Raw genomic sequence first — 15,454 nt, forward strand, 5'->3', positions numbered from 1 at the left:
GCAAAGGCTATAGAAATCGCAGAACAGAGGAACGAAGTCACAAATTAGAGGAGAGGTTTAGGGATCGCAAAACAAAATCAATTTTAGGGTTTCAAGCAAACTGAATCACAAAGTGGGTCACTAGTCATTAGGTTAAAAATTGGGTTTAAAACAAGAGGAGGATCATCAGATCTTACCGGTTTTATGTTCGAGCACGGCGATCTCACTCAATCTTGCTAAATCACAATTCTGACACCGAGCTGGCACGTAAAGGGGTTGGAGATCGTAAAATACCGGCATGCGATTTTGACTACCATTAGATCAATTGGACTGGCTTTTGTTCATTGAATGTCAGCAACAAATGGGGACATGAGAGACTTTTAACGTAAAATAAAAGTTCCATTTCCAATAAAAGGGAAATGCTAATTGCTATATGGACAAGTTGGGGAATAGTAAGTAGAAATATTCAAGTGCTGTTAGGAGCAAACGAATTGTATTTGCTCTACAAAATTCAATCTCAGTTGGGGGTCTGCAAAGCGTCAATCCCATCCTCTTTTATAAAACCAATTATAATATCTACCAGATTTGGACAAAAAAATCATGGCAATGTAGACATGCACAGCTTAGCTATGAGTAAGGAAAGAACTTCTATATTGTAGATAAAAATTTGTCCTCAGAAAATAAAATGGAATAATAACAGAACTGATCATGGACAACATTTTTCTTCATTTCATTGATTTTAAGACAGCAAAAAGAAGAATCAAGAAAGCTCAGTAATCACACGTTCACATTTATCTTCCAGAATCTTCACAGCTTCCGTAAACAGCACTTCAGGGGATAATGCTCCAGTTGATTCAATAGTAACTAGACAAACAGGTCAAAAGAAATAAATGAAAGATCTTTCTGGAAATTTTAAACATTAATCCTTGTCAGAAATATTGTCAATCCCAAATTTGCACAAAATTTAGTTGGAAGAAAAACACATGTTCATACGCCTAAAAGTTCATAAACTTAAGATGACATCATTTTTATTATGCTCATAAGCTTAGAAATTCTAATCCTATGAATTCAATATGCCATGTAATACTTACATATGAAGTGATCTTTAACTCGGCGTAACGATACCCGATCTTCCCATTCTTTGCCCCCTCTGATACATTCCCTACACAAAGTGCACTTCCGTGGTTCGGCTACCCGTGCTCTTCTTCTACCTACTCAACGCCACATCAGCAAGTTAAAAAGTACCAAAGAAATAGGAATTGAGAGCACAGGTTATCGATCATTAGCAATAACATAAGAGCAACACAATGCAGGCACTGATTCAAAACCAATGGCACTTGTTGAACATAATAATTCTTTGCCATCACAGGACACAACATAAAGATATAAAAATAATTGATACCAGGAGCACTGACACAAGCTGAACTACCTTTTCCAATGTCTTCAATATCAAACACTTTAACTGGACATTTTTTTGTTAATTCCTCAGCCAGCTCATCTTCAACATCTTCCAAGAGTATAACCTAGAGAAGAAAAACAAAGTTTACATATGCAAGGTTTTTGCAAATTTTTGGCAGCAAGTGAATGTAACCAGTAGACAAGATATATATATTATATTCGCTTACCTCTGGAAGCATTCGATACCAAGCAGTGGCAACTGGGGACCACTTTGCATGTGTCTTACCAATGCCTTTAACTGCATGCGCTTCAAGTTCAATTTCCTACAATAGTATGTGTTTATGATACTCAGTAATAAGTATGACTTCCAGTCTATGATCAAGAGAGAGGAGAAAAAGCAGTTGGCTGGAACCATGAGCATTTAAATAAACGTTGAAGTAGAATCAGGGTGGAAAGAGAACATCACAAGGACACTACAATAAAAATGCCTAATTTTAATGAGTGTTCCAATTTATCACTTGTAATTAAACAACTCATCTGGCATGAAATAGGTTAGCTAGGAGAAAGTACCCAAGAAAAACTTAATTGATCCCTCTCTAGACACTAAGCCATAAACTGTGTCTGAGCGATGACACTTGATTTAGAGAATAACGTTTTACCTGACCAGGTCCAAGTTTAGCTAATATAATATCAAGATCTGTAGGACGAAGTGGATCGCTGGAAAATTCAGGAAGTGAGTCTTGGCTGCAAGTAAAAGATGTAAATGTTTTTGGTTTTGAACCTGCATTTGGTTTCGCATCTTCACAGAGAAGCTCACTCCCATTAGGCAACCACTTTAGTTTATCTGATTTCACTGCATTATATCATAATATCATCAGAGAAGAAATATTGTTAAAGGGTTGAGTATGAAGTTAAACAACTGAATAAGAAATTAAAAGCAACATAAGTTTATCAAGCAAGAGCTTCAAGTCATTTACCAGTAATTCGAGGATGACCCCTTTGACAACGAACATGTAGCTTGAAGACAATGGTGTTCTTTTCATTCTTGTCACCCCCTGCATTTTCTATTCAAAAGAAAAAAGAAAGACAAAAATAAAAAACATTCAACCCTGTGCCCCTGCCATATAAGGGGTGTCCACTGAAAAATGGATATAATATTTGAATATTTCCACTTTTCAAGTTATTATACAAGAAAGTCTTTGGTTAGTGTTCATATATACCTGGATATTCAAATAGCCTGGGATCAGCACGGATTGGAATGAGACCCAATCTATGGGCAAGAACTTCATCTTGTATAACTGATGTATTATTGGCAATATATACTCTTTCAATAGCCATTGTTGGAACCTAATTTATGACAACCATATCAAAATTTGATTATCTCCACCAGTACTACAGTACTATTAATAACCTAATCAAAGTATTGTACAAAGGGCAATGCATAAAAACAAAAATAAAACTAATGTCTGATGTTAATAGACATACATAACTGGAGTATTTTTAGGTGGCAGGCTTGCTGAAACAGTCCATAAAAGAAATTTACATTCAACAAAAACAACAGAGAAAGTGAATTAACCCCCCCCCCCCCCCTCTCTTTCTCTCATTTAGTGTGTCCCCTATGGCTCTTCACAAATTTAAAGAAAAATTTATTCTGGTAGACGGCACCACATTTTCTAATTTATATTAATTATATCCATAAGTATCCTAATGTAAGTTGCCTGAATATGAAAGAAAACTTTTTGGTGAATAATCAAATTCACAAGTTGTTGGCATATGAAAGAAAAATTGCAATTTAACAAATGCATCATACAATTTTATCGCAGGAATAAAGATTATATGAAACTTTTATGAAGGATTGTCATATTGCATTTTTATCCAGGGCAGATGGAAAACAAGACAAAAGTATTATATGACAATATTTTGCAAACAAGATAAATTAACTTGGTAAATACCATGACATAATACATTGTAAAACACACGAATTACATATTAAATCATCTCGGAATGTGGTAAAGTATGTGTTAGGCACTTAGGTGGTTAAACTATCAACAAAAAATCCATAAAGGTTGAATTATTTCCACTGCAAAAAAATGCCAAAATTCACAGGTTATCCTACAGCTAGCACACCAAATAATAAGTTGGAGGCTTCATTTTCTATTCTTAAATACTTAATACAAATGTAAATTAAGAAAAAAAACTGTTTTGAGATTATGGTGAAGCATAAATACATCACCTCTGCTATAAGGATTCTCCGAAATGCATTAGCAATTGCTGGATCAATACCAATCATATCAAACTCAAGGAAATCATCCTTCAACTCCTTCACTTCGACCTTGAAGTTCTGACTGAAATTATCCAACTGCAGACTATTATCAACTCCCAAAGCTGCATATGCACCAGAATATTGTATCGTATCTGTCTACAAATATCAACACAGAAAACTGTTAATAACAAAAAACCAATTCCTATCAGTAACAAAAACACAAAAATTTAGAAACAGTGAATATTTCAGCAATTTCTTCAGAAAAAAAAAACTCAGAAAAAATGAATAGAGGAACAGGAAATCAAAAGTTGGATTGCCACCAAAAGTTATGCTTTCTTTTTCCTTAAAATACACAATACGCAATATTCTAAAATACAAAACTAGTGTGATACTTCATATCTAACTTTTATGCTTCGACCTCCCCAATTGAAAATTTAGAAACATTTTTCAATTGGGTATTCAAAAAACGAAAATTTCAATCAAAAAAGAGATAAAAAAAATGAAGTAGTGGGAAAAGGGGTAAAATTTAAAGACTAAAAAACATGAAGGGAAATAGGAGTTACATGCTGAGGAGCATCACTGTTGCAAAGAACACGTGTCCTGAGAAGTTCGAGGTGTGGAGGAAGCTTAGATGGAACACTCTCCAAGCTCATAATGTAATCAAGTCCTCCTCCACCACTCTGTTCTTGCTCTTGTTCTTCAAACTCCGACATTGATTCATCTTCCTCTGACATCTTTGTTTCTCTATCTCTCTCTCTTAGCTTCCCTTTGGATTAGCGATTCGTTTATGAAGAATGGAGAAAGCAGTAACAAGAAGCACAAACCTCCGGCGAGAAAGAGTTGAGAAAGCGATAACGATGGAAGGTAGGGTTCTTCTGGGTGTATAAGCAGAAACAATGAGGGGTTTAGGGTTTACGGGGTCAATGATTCATGACGAAAATTAAAACGGTGTCGTTTCTCCAAGCTAATTATTTTTTCCGTCAATTCAATATTTTTTTTACCATTAATGCTTTTGGTTATTTAATATTTTCAATGTTTTATAAGATACACGACCTTAAAATTTCATGGGTTTACCAACGTCATTCAAAAGCCTTAAGATAATTAGATAATTGAAAAATGTAAACATAAAAAAAGAAAACATTTGGAGTCTGTTTTTCGAAATCTACGAAAAATAGTTTCTAAAACAAACAATTTTGCAGCTTGAAAGCACCATTTTAAAACTTGTTTAAACATACCCATATCTGATATAAATTTAATGCTTTTTCATTAGGTTTTCTTACGAAAAAATGTCGTATTAAGATACTTAAATAATTTGTAAGAAAATGAATGAAAACACAAAAAAAAAAAAGAGGTTTGATGTTTCTTTAAAGAAGTTACAACGAATAATAGCAATTTAAAAAAAAACATTATTAATGAAATATAAAAATATCTTCGCTCTTGCATAAAATGTAAATAAAATTCAATTTTATATTATGTTTAAAGAAATATATAATAAAATGTTTTGATTATTAATTTAATAAAAAAATTATATATTGTAGTAAAATTTTTAATTTTATATATAATAAATAGTATTCTATATTGAATATTATAATTATAATACAATATTATATTTAGTGCTTGTATTTTTATGCATGATAATTAAATGAATATATTATAATTGAAGAGAGAAAAAAGTATGAAGTGGACAAAATAGTGATTAAAATTGAGATTCAATTTTACAAATTGAACATAGAAGCATGTATTTTAGATATAGATAGATTAAAAAAAAATGTTTGGCTCTTGAAATATAAATAGGTAAGTCACCTTATAATTGTATAGATTTAAGTTCAAATATTATTACCATTTCAACATTTTGGTGAGAGTCGAAGCTAGCTTTGCAAGGCTCCACACTATTTTTTTTTTCTTTTTGAGAATTTTACTTTCTTTTCCAAAAGAGTGCAATCTTTTTCTTTTAAAATCTAACGATTACAAAACACTCATTTATCATTTCAAGAAATTGCGATCAAATAACAATATTATTGATGCTGGTGTATATTTTACTCATATATATGTAATTTATGTCTTCATCAATAATTTATTGATAAATTTCAAACGTCTTTCTTCGAATGTATTTGATGTAAAGTTCACTTCAAAACGTTCATTTATTAAGTATAACTCCAACAATGTGCAATTTATGCTCTTCTGTCATGAAAATTGACTGTTAGCTAAAAAATAGATGAATATAAAAAAAATAATGACATTTTAAGCTGAACGATACAACTAAAACATGTCAAAACTCAATATATATATATATATATAAAATAAACACTTCAAAGGACTATGCCTAAAGAGAAATATCGCCGCACCCTCTCTAAATAAGATAAAGAACCCTTTGGTGATTATTTGATCCAATGCTCTAAGCCTCGAATTTTAATATCACATATATAAGACGCCTTCAAACATTAAATCTGCTTTTTCAATGAAACATTCTGAAATCGTTAAGTGCCATAGAACATGTCTTTTCGTCCACCCTTCTAAATCGTAGCAGAAGTAGTAGGATAAAATATAAATTGTTCATTACGTTGATTTGAAGCAGATTCCAGCACTAGTTATCTATATAGGATATGCGTTATTTTATGACTGAGGTTTTATGGGCCTTTTCACCATCAGTCAATATAGCTAAAGAGATCATTCACAATACATGTCAGAAACTCTCATCTATATTCCAAAATTATATCAAGTCCGTTCTAGCACCTCTAATGATTTCAAAAGGAACATTGAATAAAACGATGTACCAAATAAGATCTCATATCAAAACATAATCGTGAACTTAGCAGTGAAGGTACAAACTTTGGAACCGTGATATCATTTGAAGAAGTGCAATCCTTACAAAGGATATAGCTAACGGGCAGGACAATAAAGATAATAATTAGAAAATATAATCAAATTAATTAATGCCACAAAAGAGAAGGAAAATTGTTTCTAATTTTTACAGCTTTGTAGATGGGAGTTAAAATATACCTTAGCTATATAATCTCTAACAAAACAAAATTGGGCCCTATGATTGGGGCATGCAACTGATGTAAGGATACACACGTTTACGGCAATCATCCCAGCACTCCCATGCTGTTAGAATCTGACTCAATTCTGCTCTAAAACTCCACAGTTTACAACCAACGCTTCTTCTATTGCTACTGCTCTTCAATCATTTTCCGTTCTTTTGCTTACCGCCTTTTCTCTTTTTTTCTCTTAAAGCATTTCTCTTCTCCTCCCTGCAGGAATCACAAAACAATTAGATTTTCATAGGAAGGCTTATACATATCCATTGAGTGCTATGAATTTATTGAAAATAAAGATATCTTGATAATTAGTATGGTCTAAAGGTTTACGTCAAACACAATATTAACCTGGCTTTTGAAATCTCCTCCTTAGATGGAAATTGCCTTTTATTCCTCTTTTTGGGTTCAGACTCAGAAGATTCTTTGCCATTTTCTTTTAGGCCATTACTTGGTTTTGATGAGAGTTTCCTTTTCTTCATCTTTTTGGATTCGGATTCAGAAGATAGATTCCCATTTACTTTGATGCCACTGCTTGATTTATCCTCTTCGTTCACAAGCTTAGTACCTTCTTCATTCTCCAATGTTTCTGATGGGTTTACACTTGGCTTTGAGCTGCTCATTTTTTTCAACTGCAATAGAAGAGAATATAAAAACAATTAAATTTTCAGCTTGCTGCAGTCATTCTCTCCAAATAAAAAATGTTGAATTTTTTTAACTAAGGTTGGACAATTGATAATGGAAACAAAATTGATGATTTCTCTATCGTACTCTCGTAAGTATAATTGAAGTTAAACTCCAACAAAGATTATGATAAGGTTCAAACCATGAATGTAAATTGTTTCTAGTGAGAAGTTTGCAGACTTTTACAATTTTTATCTAATCAAAATTTAATTTAGTAAATTAAACCAGTATCCATAGTACTGCATCACGTTGTCAACATCCAAACCATTCCTACTTCCTAGCAGTTAAAAGACAAACACAACATATATCATTCCACACTGGCCTTCTATATTTGCTAATTATCGAAAATGCATCATCAAATAAATATAAAACTAAACTGCATAACAGAATATTTTATGGGGGAAGGAGTTCTAAAGTTTTTCATGCATAGTAAGTAAATGTGGACATGTAAAACAATTTTTATAAATAAGCATACATACCTTTGCAACAAAAAATCCATCCATATTGTGTACGTGGGGGTAGAAACGCCTTGTCTTTTCTAAAGATGGGTGAAAGCGTTGCTCCCTAAACCGGATAAACCTGATGGAAAGCAAATGTCACAATATACATAATTCCTAATAATCAAAATCAGAGATAGGAGGGAAAAAAAGGAATGTAATTGTTACCCTGGACGACCAAAGTCAAGTCCACAAGGAACCAGTTTAACATCCCGCTTTTTGAGTGCATAATCAATAACTGCTTCATTCTGCAGAGAATTTGATGAATGAACTTTATAAACATAGTTTACTAAAAACAAGGCATGCCAGCAGCTCAATAGATGCAACTCATAAACACACCTCAGCAACCATAATTGAACATGTAGAATAAACAATGTATCCCCCAGATTTGGAATTAGCATCCACCATGTCAATTGCAGCAAGAATGAGCTCCTATAGAAGACAAAGGAAATTATTAAACAAAGAGTAAAGAAAGGACAATAGCAAGATATAAAAAAGTTACATATTATTCAGGTTTAACCGTTTAAGATATGATTTTACTAATAACAAATAGAAATTTTATTGCAAAAAAAGCAGAACAGAAAAATATTGCCATTATTTTAAGGCAGATTAGATAAGATCAATAATTCAGTATTCTAGAATCTAGATCAGTTCAGTTGATTTCAATCATCATAGGTATAGTGGGAAGAAAAAACATCAAACAAAAGAATACAAATACTCATCAATCTTCCAAAATTATATCACAGCTTATTCTGGAGGAGGAAGGAACATAAAGAAAAAATTTAAAAAGTATAGAGCATAAAATAAGATGCATATTACATTCATCACAATCCCAACCTCATTTTGCTCATCTCTATCAAACAAAACCTTCAGTAAATTTTAATTTACCTTCTGTAGATGGGCACATTTCTGTATATCTTCCAAACTTTTAGAGGTTTTAACAGACTCATCTTTGGATATAACCTGCAGACAAATTATTTTCAGCTCTTTTCTTGGCTTGGCTCTACAAGAACAGACACAAGAAATCTCCCTAAAATTAAACCCTAACATTATTCACTATTTCTTACCCCAGTTCCACTGCAAGGGGCATCCAATAATACTCTGTCGACAACATTGACACCTAAAACCCTTGGAAGCTGAAATGGGACAATAGACATTAAACCGATGTTAGCATTTACAGCACATGCAATATCATTATAGGACTTGCACATGACAGTGAGTCAGTGACATGTGAATATCCAAAGTTGAACCAAAATGATCATGGATACATTTACCAAGGATAACTTACAACAAGTACAACAACAACAACAATGAAATGGACAAAATCAATAAACAAGTCTTGCAATCAAAAGAGCAGAGGATAATTTTCTAGCCCTCAATCTATATATTCACAGGCACCCTTGTATTATAAACTTATAATCACTAACACTTTGCATGATGCCAATATTGTCAATACTATCTAGATATAGTGCCATCTTTTTCAGTTGTGTTGTCTCATGTAACAAATCAATCTGTCAATGCCTGAAGCATATACATTAGTTATGTTTCTCTCTAGCATTTCATAATACTAGGTAGGCGCTCTTGTTTTACCATTAAAAAGAACAGGGAAACCGATTCACCAAGCAATTTGTCAAACCCCAAACAAATTATGTAGAACAGAAAAGTGAGATGGATAGTCAATCAGAAATGCTAACCTCCTTTCCATCATAGTTACAGACCACAGTGTTTGATACACCCATACGATGCAAATTCGCAGTTAGTGACTTAAGCCTTGGTACCTTCATTTCATTTGCAAAAACAATTCCTGCAATGAAAAAATATATTATCACTGGATTACTGGAAAAATGAAAAAAACTAGAACAAAAAATCAACAAATACCAAATAAAGAGCAGCAATTTGTTCAATGACTCAAAATCCTGGATCCAGCAGAGTAATAATACCAACCCAAAAAAATGAGAAGGAAAAATTACAGACATAGCAATTCAAGGAGTTAACACCTCATCGTGCTTTTTTTCTAGTGTGGCAATTTCATAAAACTATTTTGTTGGATTAGATTTTGTTGTCCCTGTAAATATTTTAATACAGCCAAATTTAGTTTTAGTCCTCTTTGTTAATTTTAAAACTATTTAAAGTGGTCCATGGCACCAGTTAGTGGTGATCTGGCATGCATCTACCCATGCCACATCAGAGAACATTCTGAGATAACATGTGACCTGGCATGTTTAGTGGATGTGATGTCACCACATTAGTAGTGACAAGTACCACTTCCCAAAATTTTAACTACATTTATAGGAAATAGAAACATTTGATTTTTCTAATTCTAATTTGTGTCCAAAGGCACACAATAAGAACCAATGTATTGTATAATAATTTTTTTATTGAAATAACAATATATCAAAGAATCCAATGCATTGATAACATTAAAAGCTACAATCTCTAATAAAAAAATTCTCTGTATTGATTTCTTATTGTGTGCCCTTAGGCATGCATTAGAAAAAACAAAACATACTTAACCCAAAAATGTTTCATGTAGATGCTGACACTTCTGTTTTGCACATAATATGTAGAGATATAGTATGCTTTTTCATGCAGCAAAAGCATATATAGTAAAGTTTAATCTACAGCTTTGAAACAAAGTTTATGTTAGAACCCAAAGTCAAGATTTGAGTCAAGTTCTGAATCATGTGGAGAATACACCCAAAAAGTGGCTTGTTTACTACAGAAGAAATAAGAAAATAGCAACCAGAATTATTAACGGGGCAGCAAAAAACGTACCAGTATTCTTCATGAGGGCAGCAATGTAAGTTGTTTTACCACCAGGCGCAGCCCTGCAAAAAGCATGGAATTTCTTCATCATGATTGCAAAAGCATTACAAAAATAAAATATGTTCTTCAGTGTAACTCAAACAAATAATTGTTCATTTTAAAAATCTGGAAGATAATAATAAATCTTCTAATTCTAAGCTTCCATGTGTATTGAGAAAATTCATGAACAGAAAGTGTCCTCACTGGGCAACAATAACAGATAATTATATTAAAAAAATTGTTATAAGAGCAGCCTAATAAAAACCAGACTGCCAGAACTTTGTTGTGACTTTTGAATTTACCTTGTCGATATTATTTCCTTAAGCATACATCATTAGCGCCAAATTTCAATAAATTTAATTTGTTTCAAAAGTAAAGTAACACATTAGCCACTATAACTGCACAGTAGTATACTTGCATGAGGTCATTCAAAAGACATGCCAGGTTAAAATACAAGAGAAACACCACAAGGAAGAATACTTCTAGCTACGATCTATTTAAAATAAAGACACTTCTAGGTTCTATCTTAAGGTTTGACCACAAGAAGGATAAAAAGAACAAGGTTGGCATTGCAATAAGCATGAATTGCTACAATTGTTCTAGAATGTCATAATAAAGAACTTAGCAATATACTGCATTATAAAGTGTAAACATTTAAAATAATAATAATTATAAGCATCACACTTTATTTGCTTTGTTTTATAGATATTATGTAAATATACTACAAGCTTGAGCATGGATAACTTTGGTTATTTTTCATCCTCGAGGATCATCATCCAGCATTTGATAATAAAAATTAGATATCTGCATAATAAACCACAACAGAGCAATTGATGCTCTGGAATTTTAAAAGCTTACCAAAGTACACAAAGACTAGACATTCATAATGAATCATTTTTTTTCCTTTTTTGGCTCTATTAGTCTGAGAATATGCAGCAAATGTGTTGCATGTGATAACTATCAATGTATAATTTTAGGAAGGAACTGTAAATTGCCATAGGCACACCACACACCATTAGTTGAGAGTATGGTAAGAAACAGCAGTGATTGGCTCAATCTATTAGTCTGAGAATATGCAGCAAAACTGTTGCATTGGATGTGTGTAATAAATATAAATGATTAATTTTAGGAAGGAACTGTCAATTGCCATAGGCACACCACACACCACTAGCTGAAAGCGCAATAAGGAACTGATGTGATTGGCTCAATCACACTGGGAATATAAGCTCTCAAATATTTGCAAACAAATCTAAGATTAATAATCCATAGAAAATGAATTATACTTACGCCATATCAACAACACGTTCCTTCTCTTGAGGGGCCAAGGCCATCACAGGCAAAAAAGAACTTGCACTTTGAAGCTACAAACAGTTAAAGAACTAGAATTAAGTATAACATGCAATATTAAATGAGAAGCAATGAGAAACCACAATCGTAGAAAATCCACCTACCATGTAGAATCCAGCCATATATTCAGGGGTGGCACCAATTGGCACTTGAGAATCATACACAACAAGTCCAACCTGTGGATAAATAATTTTATCCAAGATCCTAATTAGATTATTGCTAGTATTCATGATATAACTACACAACAAGAAAGAGATATAACATACAAGAAAACTTAGTAATACAAGAATCCTTACCTTTGACCATTTGCTTAATGGATCCAAATTTACTCCTCTATTTATCAAAACATCCGCCAAATCCCGTCTGCGTGTCTGATTGTATGCAGAAGAAGAATTTATAAACTCTATGAGGAACATGGATAAGTCCAAATTAACATATCAACCCAAGATGACAGAAAAGGACAAGCAACCTTCAGTGTGTTAGTCCTCAGACATATAGGACGCGGCTTTTCAAAGGCTTCAATCAGTTCCATAAGTTCAACAACTGGAAACATCTGAGACAAAACAAAAGAGGCATTAGGAAAAATATAAAATAAAAATAATAAATGAACACAAGGGACAAGAGGGAATAGGGAGAAATTAACAAAACATTAGTAACATAATTACTCTAACCTCAACTAAAGCACCAATTAGAAACTCATTGTAGCCATAGTACGAACATATATCTTTTTTAAGCTGTTCAACATAATCCTTCCTCGTTGACCCATCTTGTCTCAAAACCTTAAAATTTGAAAGAACACGAACAACTAGAAAAACAAACACAATCATATCAATTACAACAACTTCTTACTTGACAACCTGAGGATTGTTCATGACAACAGTCAAATATAGTCAACAGCACTTCAAACTTACTCTCTTTAATCCTCCTTTGGAGATTGGGAAGATCAGGTGGGCGCAAAGCCTCGTCATCAAGTTCCTAACAGTAACAAAACAAAGCACCACAGTCAACAGATTTGGTGCACGTTTGGGTCAACAACTTAATAAAGCACTTTTCAAATAAGAGTTGCATAAATGAGCTTAAAAAAGCTTCAAGAAGGATCATAAGCTACTTTCGTAAGCAACAAGAAAGCTCTTCCAAACATCCCCTATGTGCATATGTGAACTAGCTAACTTCAATCAAAATATTTTTGAGAAAAAATTTTGGAAATTAAAAAACAGTTTCTCTATAATTTAAACCAATCCAAACATGTCACAAGGGTCAGAAAAAAAAAAAGGAAACCTGTTTGGTTGGTAGTCTAAACTCATCAGACTCTTCCTTAATGTTGAGCTGTATTTCAGCTTCTGCATCCTCTTCTTCTCTCGCCCTTTCTTCATCAATAGCTCTCGACTTCTCCTCAATATCGTCATCATCCGAATCAGAATCCGAACCCGAACCTGACTCCGAACCTGACGCTTTCTCTGCAAAATAACAGCACAAACATTAAACCGCAGTTGCAACCCCGAACTCAAATGCTACAAAAGCATAACCCACACAGAGAGAGACAGAGAGAAAAGCACCTTCGTCATCGCTTCCTTGGAGGAAATCGTCTACCAATGGATCGTCTCCATCGGAAGATAACTCAGAAGCTGAGTCGTCGCCGAATTCGAGCAGCTGTTGTTGTTGCGGCGCTTCTTCTTCGGATTCGGAGGTAGAATGGTCTTTGAGTTGGGTCTTCTTAGGGTTCTTCGGGGCTTTGAGTGGCTTCGAAGGTTTCTTCCGAGCGGGAGCCATTGAAGGAATGTGTGGCACTTGTGGAGTGTGTTTCGTGTTCTATGCAATTGTATTGTGTGCCTTTCTTTTTTCTCCTGAAAATTTGAAAACGGCTAGGGTTTAAGGTTTACGAGGAAGAATTGCCACGACGTCGTTTTATACTTTTGCAAAAGTAAACTAAAACTAAAACGAGGGTTGGGCAACTGTGTTGTGCCTCTTCCATTTACTGAATGCCTTTTTAATTGCCATATAATATATTGGTTGCTTTAATCCAATTTTTCCCTTCTTACTTGTCTTCAAGAATCCTCTTCATAAAATTTAACTTCATATTAAAATAAAATTTTATAGTTAAGACATGATTTTAATTAATAATTACAATAAAGATGATATATAATGGTGACATCTTAATATTTTACCAAATTTTAACAATTATGGAATAAGTAAGTAAAAACTCCAAATAAAATTATTATCAAAGTAAAAATTTCAATAAATTATATTAATAACGATATATTATCATTTTTTAAGTAACATTGATATAAATCTATAACAATAAATATGATAATGATGAGAACATAAAATGAAAAACTGACAACATAAATTTTAAAAAGTCGTAATTTTTCTTATCTATTTCTTATTTATCAACATCGATGATATTTTTATTTTTAATACTAATAAGTTTTTTGTGAATTTGTACAAGCATCATCATTTATTTTTTTAAAAATAAATATTATAATTATTAATAATAAATATTTTATTTTACTAAGTAAAATTAAAAAATTATGAAAGATCTTAAAATATAAATTAATATTTCTAATTTAAAAAATAAAGGCATGATAAAAAAAAATACCAAACATGGTGAAAAATTTTGATTCTTAAAAGCGCTTCTATTAAAGAATACTTTTTTAAAGATACTCTTGTTTAAGAATATTCGTAAAAATATTTTAATTCAAAAATTTATATTTACAATGGAGATTGATTATTATCTTTTATAATAACAAATTAACATCACATTTATATAATAATAAAATTAAATAAATGTTGTTCAGATTATTACAAAATATTTTAACGCTACAAATATATGAATATTTATCATAACTATTGTCTTATTTAAATTATTCTTTAACATTATTATAAATAATAATAATTTTTTACTATTATAATTTTAAAAAAAATTCGTGAAAATAATAATCATAAGTATTAACACAGTATACTATTTTATTTTAATTTTAAATAAGTTCAAATTACTGGTATATATTGCTATTAGTATTATATGTTTAAGGCTACAAACAAAATAATGTTATAATAGGCAAATAAATATGTAATACTGAAAAATATAAATTATATATATATATATATAATGAAAATTATAATGTACTACGATAATTTGAGGATATTAAAATAAATTATTATTACAATAAAAACTAAATTACAATGTAGAATTAATTTTCAACATAAAATAAACAGTAATAATTGTTTAATCACAAATTCTGATGCAAATTGTACAGTATTGACTTTTTCTACTTCTAAGAAAATCGACTATCCTTCCTATACAGATAGAACCTTAATTGTTGAGTGTTACAGTCATATTGTAGGAAGTTGAGAACTCAATAGGGTAAGGTTATGCATAGTGTCACGTTGAATCAATCTTTATTTCATTGTAACATATAATTTTACATATAAAATACTATGTTTAATTA

At 31.9% G+C, this 15,454-nt stretch overlaps 2 protein-coding genes across 4 annotated transcripts; both read right to left on the reverse strand.

The window, feature by feature from the left end:
- Positions 1 to 610: 610 nt before the first annotated feature.
- LOC113850285 (DNA-directed RNA polymerases I and III subunit RPAC1) lies at positions 611 to 4,536 on the reverse strand. 2 transcript variants are annotated; one of them, XM_027480759.1, is made up of 10 exons: positions 4,204 to 4,536; positions 3,611 to 3,796; positions 2,598 to 2,724; positions 2,355 to 2,441; positions 2,037 to 2,230; positions 1,605 to 1,700; positions 1,409 to 1,502; positions 1,071 to 1,190; positions 723 to 843; positions 625 to 690 (listed from the first exon to the last, which is right to left on the reverse strand). In XM_027480759.1, the coding sequence occupies exons 1-9, from the start codon at positions 4,372 to 4,374 to the stop codon at positions 740 to 742; spliced, it is 1,179 nt and encodes a 392-aa protein (XP_027336560.1). In that variant the 5' UTR covers positions 4,375 to 4,536; the 3' UTR covers positions 625 to 690; positions 723 to 739. The 2 variants fall into 2 exon arrangements, with proteins under 2 accessions (XP_027336559.1, XP_027336560.1); XM_027480758.1 differs by having other exon boundaries at positions 611 to 843.
- A 1,864-nt stretch (positions 4,537 to 6,400) lies between these two features.
- On the reverse strand, positions 6,401 to 13,864 carry LOC113850283 (probable 28S rRNA (cytosine(4447)-C(5))-methyltransferase). 2 transcript variants are annotated; one of them, XM_027480756.1, is made up of 17 exons: positions 13,565 to 13,864; positions 13,287 to 13,465; positions 12,920 to 12,983; positions 12,680 to 12,813; positions 12,478 to 12,561; positions 12,305 to 12,379; positions 12,113 to 12,184; positions 11,949 to 12,022; positions 10,632 to 10,684; positions 9,551 to 9,660; positions 8,924 to 8,992; positions 8,745 to 8,819; positions 8,196 to 8,288; positions 8,025 to 8,104; positions 7,839 to 7,938; positions 7,027 to 7,307; positions 6,401 to 6,891 (listed from the first exon to the last, which is right to left on the reverse strand). In XM_027480756.1, exons 1-17 carry the CDS (start codon positions 13,776 to 13,778, stop codon positions 6,825 to 6,827), a joined length of 1,824 nt encoding a protein of 607 aa, XP_027336557.1. In that variant the 5' UTR covers positions 13,779 to 13,864; the 3' UTR covers positions 6,401 to 6,824. The 2 variants fall into 2 exon arrangements, with proteins under 2 accessions (XP_027336557.1, XP_027336558.1); XM_027480757.1 differs by lacking the exon at positions 12,113 to 12,184 and having other exon boundaries at positions 6,454 to 6,891.
- Between the last annotated feature and the right edge of the window lie 1,590 nt (positions 13,865 to 15,454).

This window comes from Abrus precatorius, unplaced genomic scaffold (assembly GCF_003935025.1).
Source record: "Abrus precatorius isolate BTA unplaced genomic scaffold, Abrus_2018 Scaffold9, whole genome shotgun sequence".
In the NCBI taxonomy this organism is placed as follows: Eukaryota; Viridiplantae; Streptophyta; class Magnoliopsida; order Fabales; family Fabaceae; genus Abrus; species Abrus precatorius.